The 17,500-nt window shown below is 38.4% G+C and overlaps 2 protein-coding genes across 8 annotated transcripts in view; both read right to left on the reverse strand.

The window, feature by feature from the left end:
* Positions 1-5,248, reverse strand: part of LOC116066727 (cullin-9) — an 88,977-nt gene extending 83,729 nt beyond the window's left edge. For all 4 annotated transcript variants that reach the window (XM_035992576.1, XM_035992575.1, XM_035992573.1 and 1 more), the window contains exons 1-2: positions 5,019-5,248; positions 2,869-3,256 (exon numbers count right to left, since the gene is read on the reverse strand). In XM_035992576.1, coding sequence (XP_035848469.1) covers positions 2,869-3,256; positions 5,019-5,160 — 530 coding nt within the window. In that variant the 5' untranslated portion in view covers positions 5,161-5,248. The remainder of the gene's footprint in view (positions 1-2,868; positions 3,257-5,018) is intronic.
* LOC116066729 (nuclear factor 7, ovary-like) overlaps positions 1-17,500 on the reverse strand; it is a 75,968-nt gene that overhangs the window by 9,340 nt on the left and 49,128 nt on the right. For 2 of the 4 annotated variants that reach the window (XM_035992579.1, XM_035992577.1), the window contains exon 2: positions 9,374-10,786. In XM_035992579.1, the coding sequence (XP_035848472.1) occupies positions 9,375-10,769 (1,395 nt within the window). In that variant the 5' untranslated portion in view covers positions 10,770-10,786 and the 3' untranslated portion in view covers position 9,374. Of the gene's footprint in view, positions 1-2,726; positions 2,755-9,122; positions 10,787-17,500 lie in introns of those variants that run through there. The other 2 variants (XM_035992578.1, XM_031322884.2) reach the window with 2 other exon arrangements.

Genomic DNA, 17,500 nt, shown 5'->3' on the forward strand with positions numbered 1-17,500 from the left:
TGGGGTATGGTGAAGGGTATGTGATGATGTGGGGTATGGTGAAGGGTATGTGATGATGTGGGGGTATGGTGAAGGGTATGTGATGATGTGGGGGTATGGTGAAGGGTATGTGATGATGTGGGGTATGGTGAAGGGTATGTGATGATGTGGGGGTATGGTGAAGGGTATGTGATGATGTGGGGGTATGGTGAAGGGTATGTGATGATGTGGGGTATGGTGAAGGGTATGTGATGATGTGGGGTATGGTGAAGGGTATGTGATGATGTGGGGTATGGTGAAGGGTATGTGATGATGTGGGGTATGGTGAAGGGTATGTGATGATGTGGGGGCCAAGGGAACTTTATCAGGATGCATAGTATCCTGGATCCATGAAATAACTGGCCTTTCAAAATAAAAGTCTGCCTGCCTCTATGGGAATTTAACATAGGGGTGTACTGACTTATGCCCCCTGTATTTTAAGGAAGAACATTTATTTATTCATGAAACATTATTCATTCACAAAGAAAATTGGTGTCCTTAAAGGTTGTATTTTTCCTAATTTTTTTAATTAAGAATTAAGAATGGCGTCACTGTTTTGAGATGTGGCATACATTTGGGCCTTTGTTGAAGAAATGTAAATTGTTTGTACTTTATATGAATTATAATGCTCATTATGTTTATTTTTGCACTGGATGACTCCAAATATGTAGGAGAACTGTTTTAGACAACACACATGCTTGTGTAGCATTGCTGTGGGTGTAATATCAATAAATATGACATTATTATTTTGATTATTGGCAAAAGCGTCTGGACTTTTTTTGAAATAATGCATGTATTTTGTCAACTGTATAAGTTATAAATACTATCGGTCGATTAATCGGTTATCGGCAAATACGGCCCAACCTAGCTATCGCTATCTGTAAAATCCAGTTTGCTTACACTAATACATGTAAAAAAATATAGCATTAATTTAGTGAGAACGTGAAAATATCAAACAAGAAGATGTTTATTAGGTATAATTTTAAGTGTGTCTGCTTAAAAAAAATTCTGGCCTTGGAAAAATGTAGTTGATGACCTGGTCTAGCTTTACTGCTAATGGCACAACATCCAGTGGCAGTGGCTAGCTGGGTATTTTTATATATATATATATATATATATATATATATATATATATATATATATATATATATATATATATATATATATATATATATATATCTATATATATATATATATATATATATATTAATACGCCACGTATTCGTCCGTTCCGTGGCGTCCGTTCCGTGGACGCCACGGAACGGACGCCACGGCACGGACGCCACAGCACGCTCTCTTTCTCCTTTCTCTCAACTTCTCCTCCGCGTGTCGGCGCTATTCTCCACATGTAGGAACCTGGTGAATTAACCTGCAACATGTCAGCTGTTTGGGAATTCTTCAGCGTGTGAGCAGAAGATAACAAGTTTACAATATGCAACACCTGCAAGGAGAAAGTAGGGCGTGGAGGGACGACACCAAAAACCTAAATCACATTTCTTTAGTTGATATTGATGTGAAAAGAAGGAAATGGTTCTAACATTGCTCTTTAGATGTGTGTGAATGTCCCACACCAGGAGTAATTTATATAGTTCTATTTTATAGTGATCCATTATCTGTTCAACACATGTTCTATTAAAGAAAAGATAGAAAATAAATATGTGTGTGAGCTGGAAAGTGGTTAGAAAAAATGAAATCAGAATCAGCTAAAATCAGTATCAGCTGGTCTAACTCAAAGAAAATCAGAATCGGCCTAGAAAGTTGGAATCTGTGCAGCTCTATGTAGAACCATCTTCTGAAGCTTCATGGTAGGTGTGGCGTATATTTTCCTGATTTTTTGTCCTTTCCCAATCACACCTGTGATACGTGTTCCAGGGCCAGCAGAACTCTGGTCTACTGGCCTGCCCCCCCACACTAGAGATGAGCCGATACCGATACCAGTAACAGCCGCCGTCTGAACACTCGCCGTGCAGCGCAAAACCCTGCAAACTACTTTTGTGTGTGTGTGTGTGTGTCTGTGTGTACCTCTGTGTGTGTGTGTGTGTGTGTGTGTCTGTGTGTGTGTACCTCTGTGTGTGTGTGTGTGTGTGTGTGTCTCTGTGTGTGTGTGTCTGTGTGTGTGTGTACCTCTGTGTGTGTGTGTGTGTGTGTGTGTGTATCTCTGTGTGTGTGTGTGTGTATCTCTGTGTGTGTGTGTGTGTGTGTGTGTGTATCTCTGTGTGTGTGTGTGTGTGTGTGTCTCTGTGTGTGTATGTGTGTGTGTGTCTCTGTGTGTGTGTGTACCTCTGTGTGTGTACCTCTGTGTGTGTGTGTGTGTGTGTGTGTGTGTGTGTGTGTGTGTGTCTCTGTGTGTGTGTGTGTGTGTGTGTGTGTGTATCTCTGTGTGTGTGTGTGTGTGTGTGTGTGTGTGTATCTCTGTGTGTGTGTGTGTATCTCTGTGTGTGTGTGTGTGTGTGTGTGTGTGTGTGTGTATCTCTGTGTGTGTGTGTGTGTGTGTGTGTGTGTGTACCTCTGTGTGTGTGTGTGTGTGTGTGTGTGTACCTCTGTGTGTGTGTGTGTGTGTGTGTGTGTGTGTGTGTGTGTGTGTGTGTGTGTGTGTGTGTCTCTGTGTGTGTGTGTGTGTGTGTGTGTGTGTACCTCTGTGTGTGTGTGTGTGTGTGTGTGCCTCTGTGTGTGTGTGTGTGTGTGTGTGTGTGCCTCTGTGTGTGTGTGTGTGTGTGTGTGTGTGTGTGTGTGTGCCTCTGTGTGTGTGTGTGTGTGTGTGTGTGTGTGTGTGTGTGTGTCTGTGTGTGTGTGTGTGTGTCTCTGTGTGTGTACCTCTGTGTGTGTGTGTGTGTGTCTCTGTGTGTGTACCTCTGTCCCCCGTGTGAGGCCTCTCCGTGCAGCGAGTCCTGTGAGCGCTGTGCGTCTGTTTTCCGTTTCCCGAGCAGCGTGGGACAGTTGGCGTACACGTCCTCCGTGGTCATCCACATCAGGATGTTCTCTGGTTTGCTTTCCCCGGACGCAGAGCTACCGGAGCCGTCCGACCCCGAGCCGCCACCGCCGCCGGCCCCGCCCCCCTCGCTGGCTCCGCCCCCAGATCCGGAGCCGTCGTCGAGGGTGACGAGGCACCAGCGGATCAAGTACTCGGTCTGGTTGTCGTGGTTACGGCGCTGGCGGATCAGCTCCTCTGGATAGGCCTGCAGACGTGGGCCCAGCTGGACCAGCAGGTTCCCATTGCGGCGTTCGCCCACCATGGTCGCTATGGAGACAACCAATCATCTCTCAGTATTAGACTTTCAATCATAAACAGGGAGTTTAAACTCTAAACACTGAATACTAATACTGTCTGTGTGTGTGTCTGTGTGTGTGTGAGCCTGTGTGTGTGTGTGTGTGTGTGTGCGTGTCTGTGTGCACGCATCCGTGTGTGTGCGCACGTGTGTGTGTGTTTCTCTGTGTCTGTGTGTGTGTGTGTGTGTGTGTGCGCCTTTGTGTGTCCGTCTGTGTGTGTGTGCCTGTGTCTGTGTGTCTGTGTGTCTGTGTGTGTGTGTGTGTGTGCACCTTTGTGTGTCCGTCTGTGTGTGTGTGCCTGTGTGCGTCTGTGTGTGTGTGTGTGTGTGTGTGTGTGTGTGTGTGTGTGTGTGTGTGTGTGTGTGTTGAAGTTTTTAGATTGATTGGTTTTGTGCTGCAGTATTTAGCCGGGTGTTGCCGGCAGTGATGGAATGTAACTAAGTACAATTAATCTGAAAATACTGTACTTAAATAAGTACAACTGCTGAGGTAGGTACTTGATTTTTACTATAACAGAGTATTTTAACAGAGTGGTATTAGTACTTCAACTGAAGTACAGGATCTGAATACTTCTTCCACCACTGGAGGAAAAAAAATAAAAATGATTGATCCAAATGTTTAGATTAATTGGTTTTGTGCTGCAGTAATTAGCCGGATCCAAACCCCAGGTCGGGTGGTTCCCACCGGTGAACATGACGGTGATCAGTGTGACATTAACTTTCTGTTTTCGCTTCCTCTTTGACAACATGCCACGGTGTCTGTTCTGTCTGAATAAAGCGAGCTAGCTGCTGTATTATGGGCGTGTTTGTTAGCTTCACCAGGGGTCAGTCTAATACCTGGTGCTGCTAACAAGTTAGCCGAACCCACACTCACAACAGCAATGACATCCACATATGTTTACTTAAACACTAAAGTGGATATTACCGGCATTGCACAGCTGTTTATTTTGTCGTCAGATTGTTATCTTATGTCAGTAAATAGCCCAGCCCTGACGTTGAAACGTTAGCCTCAGTTGCTAACGTTAGCACTCTTGTGTGTTTTAGGTTATTAACAGATAACTTCTGCGCACTTTAACGGAACAACGGTGTCTTTATTTTGTTTGTTAGCTAGCTAACCGGTTCACAGAATCGACCGTTACTGATAGCTAGCAATTTGCATACTGCACTGGCACAGTACGGTCGAACGCCACAAAGTTCCATTTCAAAATCTCCACATTTAAGGTATCATTCATCACGAGTCAAGATAAGTTAAAGTTGACATTATTTAAGAACCATAAGCAATTCGGTAATATCTTATGGTAAATTCGGCATGGACACACTTCTAAATAAACTATTCTTATCTAAATAAATGACTATTTCCATACTTGGGCGTGCACTTAACTGTCACCTTCTGCGTCCTGACGCTAACACTATTTAGCTAGTAGTTGTGGTAAAAAAAGAAGCAAAACAGCTTTAAAAGTTAATTCTCTATTGATTGATTGTTTATAACTATGCCGAATTAAAGAGTGTATTAGCATATTCATAACATACCTAAAAAAAGTAAACGTTATGGTTTAAATAGTGTTTTTTACGTACAATTGCGCTTAATTAGCAGGTTTCTGAATGAAGTTTGGTTGTCTCAATCCAGCATCTGGCACATCATTGCTAACAGTGTGTACAGTAACTATGGGCCTGCCCAAATATCCGCTTGGGTCAGGCAGGAAAGCGGCTCTGCGTCAGGTGAGTTCGGGTTACCTGCCGTGTCACAGACGTTACCCTTCGGTTCTGTCTTCCCGCTCGAGCGCAGTTTTCTCTTCCGCCCTAACGTATCGTTTCCCAGCCTGGAAGTGTTAGTTTTATCGGTGTCCACCGGAGGTCCGTGCTGCTGGATGCGCATTTGCGCACTGTGTGACAGGGCGGCTTCTTCTTCTAGGGCTACTTCTTAGTTTCTCCTTCTTGGTGTTAATTTGGCAGGTCGCAAAGCACACCGCCCCCTGCTGTGTGGGTCGGAGAATTAATTTAAATGAAATGAAATGAAATGAAATGAAATGAAATGAAATAAAATGAAATAAAATGAAATAAAATGAAATAAAATGAAATGAAATGAAATAAAAATAAATGAAAATAAAATGAAATGAAATGAAATGAAACAAAAATAAATGAAAATAAAATGAAATGAAATAAAATAAAAATAAAAATAAAAATAAAAATAAAAATAAAAATAAATTAAAATAAAATAAAATAAAATAAAATAAAATAAAATAAAATAAAAATAAATTAAAATGAAATGAAATGAAATGAAATGAAATGAAATAAAATAAAAATAAATTAAAATAAAATAAAATAAAATAAAATAAAATAAAATAAAATAAAATAAAAATAAATTAAAATAAAATGAAATGAAATGAAATGAAATGAAATGAAATAAAAATAAATGAAAATAAAATGAAATGAAATGAAATGAAATAAAAATAAAAATAAAAATAAATTAAAATGAAATAAAATAAAATAAAATAAAATAAAATAAAAATAAATAAAAATAAAATAAAATAAAATGAAATAAAATGAAATAAAATAAAATAAAATAAAAATAAATTAAAATGAAATGAAATTAAATGAAATGAAATAAAATAAAAATAAATAAAATAAAATAAAATAAAATAAAATAAAATAAAATAAAATAAAATAAAATAAAATAAAAATAAATTAAAATAAAATGAAATGAAATGAAATGAAATGAAATAAAAATAAATGAAAATAAAATGAAATGAAATGAAATAAAAATAAAAATAAAAATAAATGAAAATAAAATAAAAATAAAAATAAAAATTAAAATTAAAATTAAAATTAAAATAAATTAAAATAAAATGAAATGAAATGAAATAAAAATAAATGAAATGAAATTAAATGAAATGAAATAAAAATAAAAATAAAAATAAAAATAAATAAAAATAAAATAAAATAAAATAAAATAAAATAAAATAAAATAAAATAAAATAAAATAAAATAAAATAAAATAAAAATAAATTAAAATAAAATAAAATAAAATAAAATCAAATCAAATGAAATCAAATAAAATCAAATAAAATTGAAATAAAATAAAATAAAATAAAATAGAAATGAAATGAAATTAAAATAAATTAAAATTAAATTAAATTAAATTAAATTAAATTAAATTAAATTAAATTAAATTAAATTAAAATAAATTAAAATAAAATAAAATAAAATTGAAATAAAATTAAATTAAATTAAATTAAATTAAATTAAATTAAATTAAATTAAATTAAATTAAATTAAAATAAAATAAAATTGAAATAAAATAAAATTAAATTAAATTAAATTAAATTAAATTAAAATGAAATAAAATTAAATTAAATTAAATCCTAATACTAAAATACAATACAATAAATAAATAAATAAAAATAACAATATAATAATAAAATAATAAAAAACATTATTTTTTAAATTAATTAAATTAAAAAGTAAAATAATATAAAATGAGTAAATTATTAAATTAAATTAAATTCTTCAGATCTGTAAATTTATAGAATCAGAATCAAATCTTTTGCCATGTAGGTTTTAACTTGTCTCAATTTTTGGTTTTATTACAGTTTTTTCTGATTGTTAAACGACAGTGGGCACAACTGAAGCCACATGTACAAAACTCTAACTACAGTCTGCATCACCAATGGTCCGTTACCATGAACTAAACATCTCCTGCAAAACTCATTCACAGCCACACAACTCTTCACACACGTCTCAGAACAGGCTCAGTGCAGCCAAACACACACACACACACACACACACACACACACACACAGACAGACACACACACACACAGACAGACACACAGACACACACACACACAGACAGACACACACACACACACACAGAGACAGACACACAGACACACAGACACGCACGCACACACACAGACACGCACACACACACACACACACACAGTAAGTAAGAGTAAAAACACTGGCATCAAACACCAATATACAGAAATTAAAAACTTGACTTCACACTACTCAATAGTTTCTTCAAATTAAAGATATAGAGTTTATAATATACCAATTTGTACTTAAGGTAAACAAGAAGGAATGAAAATCAGCAGTTTGCTTCAATATAGTATTTTGTCTCTAGTACTTTATGGAATTACTGGAAATAAACTAAAGGTCCATACCAGTACCAGAGAATAGTGACTAATGCTGCCTCTCTCCAGCATCATGTCCTCTTCATCACACTGGATGTCTTCATCATCTCTAAATAATAATCAATGTGGTGTTTCCATTGCTTTCACCATGCAGTTTTACTATAGTAAAGATATAGTGTAGCTGTGTATATAACCTCAGACATCTTACCTGGACATGTATCTTTGCTCTTTTACCTGTTATTCTCAAACGGTACAGTGTATAATGGTTTCATTCTTATTTGGTGTTTGTGTACAAAAAAAGGCTTTCTGATCTTTCTCTATGTAAATACCGTATAAGTTCACTAACTAGTCTAAAACCAGACACCTGCTCAGGCTTTCAGCTAAAATTGCAATCAGCAGTGTTTGATAGACACCAGACTGAAATCTATTCTGTTCTGAATGTGTGGTTAACAGTTCTGACAGCAGTGTGTTAGCATCTGAACAAAGTGCTGTAAATCCACAGTGTTATGCATGTTGTGGTTAAAGTCATGGGATAAGTGTGTAGAGTTTTGAAAACTGTGTTCAAGCGATGAAAAACCAACTAGAGTTTGGTCCACATGAACTGCTGCTGTGCAGACTGGAGTTAGAGTTTTGCACGTGGCTCCAGTTGTGCCCACTGTCGTTTAGCAATCGAAAAGAACTGTAATTTACACATACATACCATCAGGCCATCGCTTATGGCGAACCCTTTTTAGTATCTCAAAATAATGACTTACATCAAAACTACACATAGACATTAAACCAACACATTCTCACTCCCAGCGCGTCAGAAAGCGACACCTGGTCAGGTATGTTTGGCGTTTGTTATTAACGCTAAAAGTCTCCTTTAGCCTCGTATGTGACGCGATTGGTTGGGACTCTTGGCGTGACTTTTTGGTGCTCTGGGTTGCGACGTATGTTTAACTGACATATGGCACAAGAACGGGACAGTTAGGGTTAGGAAAAGATGGATCACATTAACTTTTAACCCTGCTTACACCAACCTTTCCTGTCACATTATGACTCACTGTGAGCTCATTCTTCTCTCTATCTGCAAGTCTTCATCTCAAATTAACATCACAACCAGGACCAGACGCAGGAAAAGCTCCTAAATATATTTGGAGCAGTTTAACACAGTTATAATCAGGGTTCCAAATTAGCACCATCTACCAGCCAAATGCTGGTAAAATATGCAAGTGGCTGGTAGATTTACTACACTCACCAGCCAAAAACAATGGTACTCTATTGAGTGGCTGGTGAAATTTGAACATTGAATAGCCATTCGGCTGGTGGACGAAAAAGTTAATTTTGAACCCTGGTTATAATGGCATAAAACAAAGAAAAAGGAAAGAGGTGAGTTAAGTCCCTTTGATAAACTTTATTTATTTATTTTTTTTTTTAATAGTAAAGGCAATGTATGTATGTATGTATGTATGTATGTATATCAAATACAGGAAAAATAATTTATGGCTTTACATCATTCACACAGAAATATTTACATTTATACAAACTTAACCCTTAACCCTTGTGCTGTCTTCCTGTCGACTGTGCAACTTTTTATTTTTTGGGGTCAAAATTTACTCTTTTCTTTTCAACGTTGTGGTCGTGTTTTGACACTGCTGATCTTTTATTTTACTTGTGAAGAGTAATGGTTGTATGGAACCATCCACGTTATTTTTTGACAATTTGGTTGAAAGAATTCCAAATTTCTGATATAGAAACGTTTTGAATATGGGTCAAATTTCACTCGAGGACACCAGGAATATAATTAAGTACATGTACTCCAGAACTGTAATTAAGTCCAAATGTTGAGGTACTTGTACTTTACTTCAGTCTTTTCTTTTCATGCCACTTTCTACTTCGCTACAGATGGACATGTACAATGCAATGTTTCTATCCAGTTTGTAGTTTTTTGGCTTAACTTTGGAGATCTGACATCAGACCTGTTGTTTCGTCACATAGACCTTCAGTGGTGATATCTTCAGTGGGACTTTATCCCCAATGTAAATGAATGGAAACATCTTCTCAGTGAAAGTGTGTGTGAAGGTGTGTATGTGTGTGTTAGTATCAAGATCAGAGAGCGACAGCTTTCCTCTGTTCCAGTCCAGAGTCACTCTGATCCTCTGGAGCTGCTTCCTAAATGGGAGAACAGTGTCTGGAGCTGGTGGAGACCACGCTGAGTATTTACCTCTATAGAACCATATTCTCCATAATCCAGACTGTATGCCTCCCTTCCTCTGGACAGACTCTGCTAACACACCCAGTAGCCAGAATGTACTGTCTCCAACCTCGACATCCCAGCTGTGAGTCCCTGAGTTAAAGCCCTCAGAGCCCAGGACAGAGAAGGAATAATCAAACCTCTCTGGATTATCAGGAAGCTGCTGTCTTTTTCGTCCTAGTCTCACACTGGTCAGATCTTCAGACAGGATGAGATATGGATGAGCAGTGTTTGGGTCCAGAACCAGAGGAGTGTAGGAGACCATGTCCTTCATCTTGTTCCAGATGTTGAAGCTCAGGTTGCCCAGGTGTTTGGCCTCGTCTATCAGAGCTCCTGAGAGCAGCTGTGGATCATCCAGCAGGGGGCGCTGCTGGACTCTTTCCACTGCAGCCTTGTAGTTGATCAGGAATGAGACGTCTTCAGCTCTCAGCTGCTCCTCTGTGGCTCTGACTGTGTCTGAAAGAGCTGCTATCTCTCTGCTCAGAGCCTCCATCTTCTCCTTCATCCTCTGACTCTTCTGCTCCTCTTCCTCCCTCAGTGCAGCCATCCTGGCCTCCTCTTCCTCTTCTAGAAACTGGTGAAGCTTCTTAAACTGATCCTCAATCTGCGTCTCTGTACGTCGGGCCTGGACCTTCAGGTGTTCTGCTGTTTCATCACACTCCTCTTTAACTTGTTCAAAAACCTTTATCTTCTCCTTTAAGGGCTCCAGAGTTTCCTGAAGTTTCTTCTTGTGTTGTTCTGCAGCTTCATCGATGGGTCTGATTATGTGGTTGGAGTGTTTTTCTGAATGTAGACAGACGAGACACACTGGCTGCTGATGGTCCAGACAGAAGAGTTTGAGTTTCTCAGAGTGCAGACTGCAGAGAGCCTCTGAAGCTCTCTGATCTCTCTGCTGTAAGAAACTCTCACACAGCTTCTTCAACACATGGTTTAAAGGTGGTTTTGAATTCAGAGATCTTCTCTTACAAACTGGACACTCCTGTGTCTGTTTCTCTGTCCACCAGCTCTTCAGACAGTCTTTACAGAAGCTGTGGCTACATGACAGAACAACAGGATCTCTAAAGACTTCATGACAGACCGAACAGCAGAAATCCTCCTCTGACATGGAAGCCATTTTGTCTCTGAGAGCAGCTGAAAACAGCAGAAAAAGCAGACGTTAAAACAGGAAGTCAGTTGTGTTTCTCTCCCTCATACACACAGGGCAAGTTTACCTTCAGGGCTGTCTGCCAGAAGGGTTTATTTAAACCCAAACCACTATCTTTTCCTAAACTTAACTAAGTAGTTTTGTTGTCTAAACATAAGAGATTTCTGGCAGAAAGCCCAGAAGGTAAACATCTCCCGTGTGCCCCTCCCTGCTGCAGAAAGTTGCCTCAGTTACTTTAACTTTGAGTCTCAGTGTTTTTCAGTCTGCAGCAGATTACAGTTAAAGTATTTTCAGAGATGTATAGTAACGAAGTAGAACTACTTCACTACTGTACTTAAGTACTAAAAGGCTGTATCTGTACTCTACTGGAGTATTAGTTTTTTCTCCTACTTCCATTTTTACTTCAGTACATTTTTGATGTGCTGCATCGTTACAACCAATCACTGTGAATTTGGTGCAACTCGCAATTTTGACCAATCAGCGCAACTTTTCCGCAAATTTGACCAATAACCGGAGTTTCCTGTGGCTTCAACCAATCCCAGCAGTCCCACGTGCCAGACTTCGTATCAGTATGTGACTGAGAGCCACTGACCAAGCGGGAGTTAGAACGGGATGACGTAACACACGGACATCGCCAAATTCATTTCCTTGTTTCTGATATGAAGACGAGACGTGTGTGTGACTCGACCATCTCACATTTACCAACTAAACATACAGCGAAAGACCGTTTAAAACATTTCAGATCATCCTGCCAACCTGTACACATTTTAACATCAATGTACGCTGTAACTTTTTTTCACCCTATAAGCTGCTGCTTACTGCTCAGTTACCCCCCCGCCCCCGAGATAGACAGACAGGATAAACCTAAATAGTTAAAAGTCCAATAAGTGCTTTATCAAACCGTATGAATGTGTGTTCCAGGCCAGGATAGGAAATTAACTAACAATGTAAAGATCAACAAGCCACTGACACATATGTTCAAATTTGATTCACTCAATAAATTATTTTTTGTCTTAAATGTGTCACGATCTGTTAGAGGGGTTCAGAGAATAGTATGACCCAAATGCAGAGACGGGTAGGCAGTGAATAGTTTTGAGGATTTAATAACCAATGGTGCAAAACAACAAAGGAAGTCCTGAGGCAAACAGGTATGCAAAAACAAGCTCCAAAAAAATCTGAGAAAACTGAAGACATCAAAACCACAACTCACCCACAAACGCCCTTAACAGAACAATGACCTGACACAAGACAAAGACAACACAGAGACTAACCGTGCGTTCAAAACATTGGAAAAACATGGTGGTGGGAAACTGGGGCTAGATTTTGCTAACAGAGCTTCCCAGTTGGTGACGCGTTGTTGACAACTGACGTACAGAAACATGGCCGACGATCGTTCAAATGTGTTGCAGGGTGAGAAACCTTTCCCAAATATAGAAAATTCACACATGCATGTAATATATTTTGCCAACGTCCACAATGTGCTACTCATTTAGGTTGTAGTCGTCCATTGGTTTCAACAGAGTAACTTAAATTAGTTATAAAAGTTGGGTGCTATTGCCAGTAACAAGTAAACCAATTCAAGTTAAGTGGGCCTTATGTTTTGAGCTCTTGTACAAACTGTAGTGAGGAAAGTAATGTGTAATTGAAGAGCTTTGGGGTGTCCATTATTATTGTGGCCTCCATGTTTTCACCACCTGACGCTCTAGGCTACGCCCAACAGTTGGTGACAGTCATGCAACAAGTTGTTACGCCAAACACCAATATAACAGAAGAACACGCATGCCGACCATGTGAATGCTTGATTAGTTCAATAAATTATTATTTTTTGTCTTAAATCTGTCACGATCTGTTAGAGGGGTTCAGAGAATAGTAGGACCCAAATGCAGAGACGGGTAGGCTTTGAATAGTTTTGAGGATTTCATAACCAATGGTGCAAAACAACAAAGGAAGGAGGAAAACAGGCTCCAAAAAAATCTGAGAAAACTAAAGACATCAAAACCACAACTCACCCACAAACACCCTAAACAGAACAATGACCTGACACAAGACAAAGACAACACAGAGACTAAATACAAGAGGTAACGAGGTGAAACGAGAGACAGATGACACGAGGACTCAGTAACAGGTGAAACACATCAGGGTGGGGCAGACAATCACAAAGGCGGGAAACACAAGGCAGGAAGTAAACAAGACAAGACAAGGGAGAAAAACAGACTACAAAATAAAACAGGAAACTGAAACATACACAACCGTGACAAAATCCACCAGCCATTTTCATATTTTACCAACATTTGCAGCATCCTGAGCCTTTTTGGTTACTAGGAAATCTCAACCCAGAGTACTTTTATTTTTAAAGAAGTATACAAAAAAATGTAATAATATAAACGATATGATATTCAAACTTTTGACTGCTTTCTTTAATAACTACATAACAATACTTGTACTTTTACTTTCAGTACTTGAGTAGTACATTTTAAAATAAACTACTTGCAATAGTTTAGTACAAAAAATGTTGAATAATTTAGTACTTCCACTTAAAGCGTAACTCTCGCCAAAATGCAACCTAGGGTCTTTTTGTGAATGTACCAGAGTCAAACTTTAGTTTAAAAGCATATTTAAGACGGAAGCGTCACTTTTAAGATTTACAGTATTCTCGTTTTTGGGTCATATGGTCTTTTGAATGGGAGTGCTAGGGACACTACTATGCTAGCCTCAAAATATCTATTTTTAAACCACTAAGAAGGCTCGACACAACATGAGACTTTGCTCCCAGTATCACCAGGAGCTCTACACCTTAATGAAAGCATTGACTACATTGGTTGTGTTCAGAGTTTACTAAAAAGAAAGATTTTGAGCAACTCACGTTAGCAGTTGGTGTTTACGCTATCTGCCATCTTCCCAGTCCAAAATGAATGAATGAACGGACTCCATAGGAGGAAATGTCATTCTTATATGAGGCTCATTTTCAACTACGAGGTCAATATTGTGTTTCACTAACGACAAAACAACGAATTATCCGTGCATTTATGTGGAACTAACCTTTTGGAGCTTTCCATCTTTACTCTCCTCCCTCGACTATTTTTGACTGGCTCGATAGACGGAGACCGGAAGAACAACTGCTAACGTGAGTTGCTCAAAAACTTTCTTTTTAGTAAACTCTGTGAACACAACTATGTTGTCAATGCTTTGGTTAAGGTGTAGAGCTCCTGGTTATAGTATATCTTGGTCACCGGTGGAGTTAAGGTGTAGAGCTCCTGGTTATAGTATATCTTGGTCACCGGTGGAGTTAAGGTGTAGAGCTCCTGGTTATAGTATATCTTGGTCACCGGTGGAGTTAAGGTGTAGAGCTCCTGGTTATAGTATATCTTGGTCACCGGTGGAGTTAAGGTGTAGAGCTCCTGGTTATAGTATATCTTGGTCACCGGTGGAGTTAAGGTGTAGAGCTCCTGGTGATACTTGGAGCAAAGTCTCATGTTGTGTCGAGCCTTCTTAGTGTTTTAAAAATAGCTATTTTGAGGCTAGCATCAAAGTGCCCCTAGCACTCCCATTCAAAAGGCCATTTGACCGAAAAACGTGGCGATTCTGTGCAAAATATGCTTTTAAACGAAAGTTTGACTTGGGTACATTCACAAAAAAACCCTAGGTTGCATTTTGGTGAGAGTTATGCTTTAAGTGTGGTGCTTAAAGAGCACTTCAACGTCTACTCAAGTCTGGGTTTCTAGTACTTTATCAGAATCAGAAAAAACTTTATTGCCAAGTAGGTTTTTTACACATACAAGGAATTTGTTTTGGTGTTGTTGGCAGAGGTTAAATTGGGCCTGAGCGCACCTGCTGGGGCTCAGCTCCGTCTCCTTCAGCACCAAACATTTTGCAAGGGCTTCAGCCCCGAATGTTTTGAGTGTAGCCCCGAATGTATTTTGAGATAGCAGAAATCTGTTATGGTTTCGGTATTTTTGCTTTGTATTTTGTTCTATTTCTGTTCCCTATCTTGTAAATGTATCCTGTTTTGTGTATTTCGTTGTGTATATTTCTGTTTCCTGTTTTGTATTATGTTCTGTTTCCTGTTTTATTTTGATAGTCTAGTTTTCTGTCTTGTCGGGTCTTTAACTTGTTTTACTTCCTGTATTTTCCCGCCTTTGTTGATTACCCTGTCTCTCCTAATGTGTCTCACCTGCTGTGTCACCTGCCCCTCGTTACCTCGTTACCCAGTGGATTTAGTCCTTGTGTTTCCCTTCTCTCTAGTCAGATTGTTTTGTGTCCGTTTGTGCTCGTGCTCTGTCAGTTTGTGTGTTGGCCTGTGCCTGTCGTGTCTTTCCCCCGTCCGTTCTGGTCAGTCTCTGTGCTTCCTGTATTTCCCTGTTTTTTTGGACTTCCTTCGTTTTTAGGATACCTTTTGTCTTCTTTTTGGAATTGTTTTTTTGCCTGCTTCCCCCAGGACTCCCTTGGTTCTTTGTTGTGTTTTCATTAATAAATCCTCAAGCTCAAACCTTCTCCTGCCTGCCTGCCTCTCCCTGCATTTGGGTCCTTTTAATTGGGTCCTTAATTCCCTCCATCGTAACAAAATCTTGCTCAAACACATCTGAAATATTACAGTCCAGGGGTATATTAATACATTAAAATGAATAGTGTCATTGAGGTGAATAATTGTCATACGGACATTTACGGAGGTTACTTCCCCAACAAAAGACGCAAAAGAGGAGGGAAGAGTAAATGATGCTAGGCTACATGTGTGCTGACTCATATATAATTAGGAAGTCGATCTATAGGAGAATAAATACAAAGCGATACAGAATGCCTGAGAGCCTTACTGCAATATATCCCATTATGTTTTTATATTTTTATATTTGGATTGTAATGTTTCCCTTTACGTAAAGATATTTCAGGCATATTTATTCAGAAAAAGGTAGAAATAGGTGCATAAAAATTCACCAAAATGCAGGAAATGATGTGTAATACTAAAAAAAAATTATGGGGGTGGACCCCCAGATTTCCAACATTGTAGGTCACCAAACAAATCTGGAAACAAAACCTTGGCCTTTGGGTTGCCAGAGCAGTTATGATTAGGCCAAATGTTGGTGCTATTTAACTAACATCTACAAACTGGCCAGCTAAAATGAACATACACTGGCTATTAACAAGCTGGGCAAGCCAATCGCTGTTTTGCATTGCATTCAGTTTATTTAAATGGGTCCGGGCTAAGCCCCGAATCTACTCAAGTCCTAGAAACGCCCCTGGCATCAAATATTGTCATTCCACTTGAATTATTTTTCATCTCTTGGCAAATACATGGCATATAAGACTGAATAACGGCTAGAGCGACCGAGCATCTACCACTGAAGTCCTCTGTTCACAGTCTTGTACCTTTGACTTTTTATAATTTATTTTTTTGCTGTTTTCAAAAGTTTTTTTTGGGCCAAATCAAATGTTTTATGGTCATGTAGCTGGCTGCCTCAGTTCCAGACTTACAGTTTTTTTCGATTGCTAAACGACAGTGGGCACAACTGGAGCTACGTGCAAAACTCTAACTCCAGTCTACACAGCAGCAGCTCATGTGGACCAAACTCTAGTTCGTTTTTCATTGCTTGAACACAGTTTTCAAAACTCTACACACTTATCCCATGACTTTAACCACAACCTGCACAACACTGTGGATTTACAGCACTTTGTTCAGATGCTAACACACTGCTGTCAGAACTGTTAACCACACATTCAGAACAGAATAGATTTCAGTCTGGTGTCTATCAAACACTGCTGATTGCAATTTTAGCTGAAAGCCTGAGCAGATGTCTTGTTTTAGACTAGTTAGTGAACTTATACGGTATTTATACAGAGAAAGATCAGAAAGCCTTTTTTTGTACACAAACACCAAATAAGAAGGAAACAATTATACACTGTACCGTTTGAGAATAACAGGTAAAAGAGCAAAGATACATGTCCAGGTAAGATGTCTGAGGTTATATACACAGCTATAAAAAAAAAAGAAAAACACTACATATCTACAATAGTAAAACTGCGTTCGTACTGTCACACTATTCTTTGTTACTGTTACGTATGTACCATTAGTTTTTTTCCCAGTAATTCCATAAATTACTAGAGACAAAATACTATATCGAAGAAAACTGCTGATTTTCATTCCTTCTTATTTACCTTACGTAAAAATTGGTATATATTCTCCTTAAATAAGCTATTGAGTAGTGTGAAGTCACTCAAACTGTTCAAACTGTAAAGATGAAAAAGTTTGTAATTTCTGTATTGTGTTTGATGCCAGTGTTTTTACTCTCAGTGTGTTCTGAGTGACAGTGTGTGTGTGTGTGTGTGTGTGTGTGTGTGTGTGTGTGGCTGCATTGAGCCTGTTCTGAGACGTGTGTAAAGAGTTGTGTATGGGCTGTGAATGAGTTTTGCAGGAGATGTGAACTGTTCAGCTCAGGTGACTGTTGGTGATGCAGACTGTAGTTAGAGTTTTGCACATGTGACTCCAGTTCTGCCCGTTTAGCAATCGAAAAAAACTGTAAAACTCTTTATATCAGCAGTTTAATGAAACATCAACGGAGATATTGAACGGGGGAAAACTCTTCGGAAACAGAGCCTTTAAAAAATGGTGTTACGGGAAATTGGCCCTGATTCTCTTAAATCAACATAATTTTCTTGTTAAAAAAGATGTTTAGAGAGACTGTAGTTAGAGTCTGGTTCACATGAACTGC

The sequence above is a fragment of the Sander lucioperca genome, chromosome 15 (genome assembly GCF_008315115.2).
Source record: "Sander lucioperca isolate FBNREF2018 chromosome 15, SLUC_FBN_1.2, whole genome shotgun sequence".
NCBI classification, from domain to species: domain Eukaryota; kingdom Metazoa; phylum Chordata; class Actinopteri; order Perciformes; family Percidae; genus Sander; species Sander lucioperca.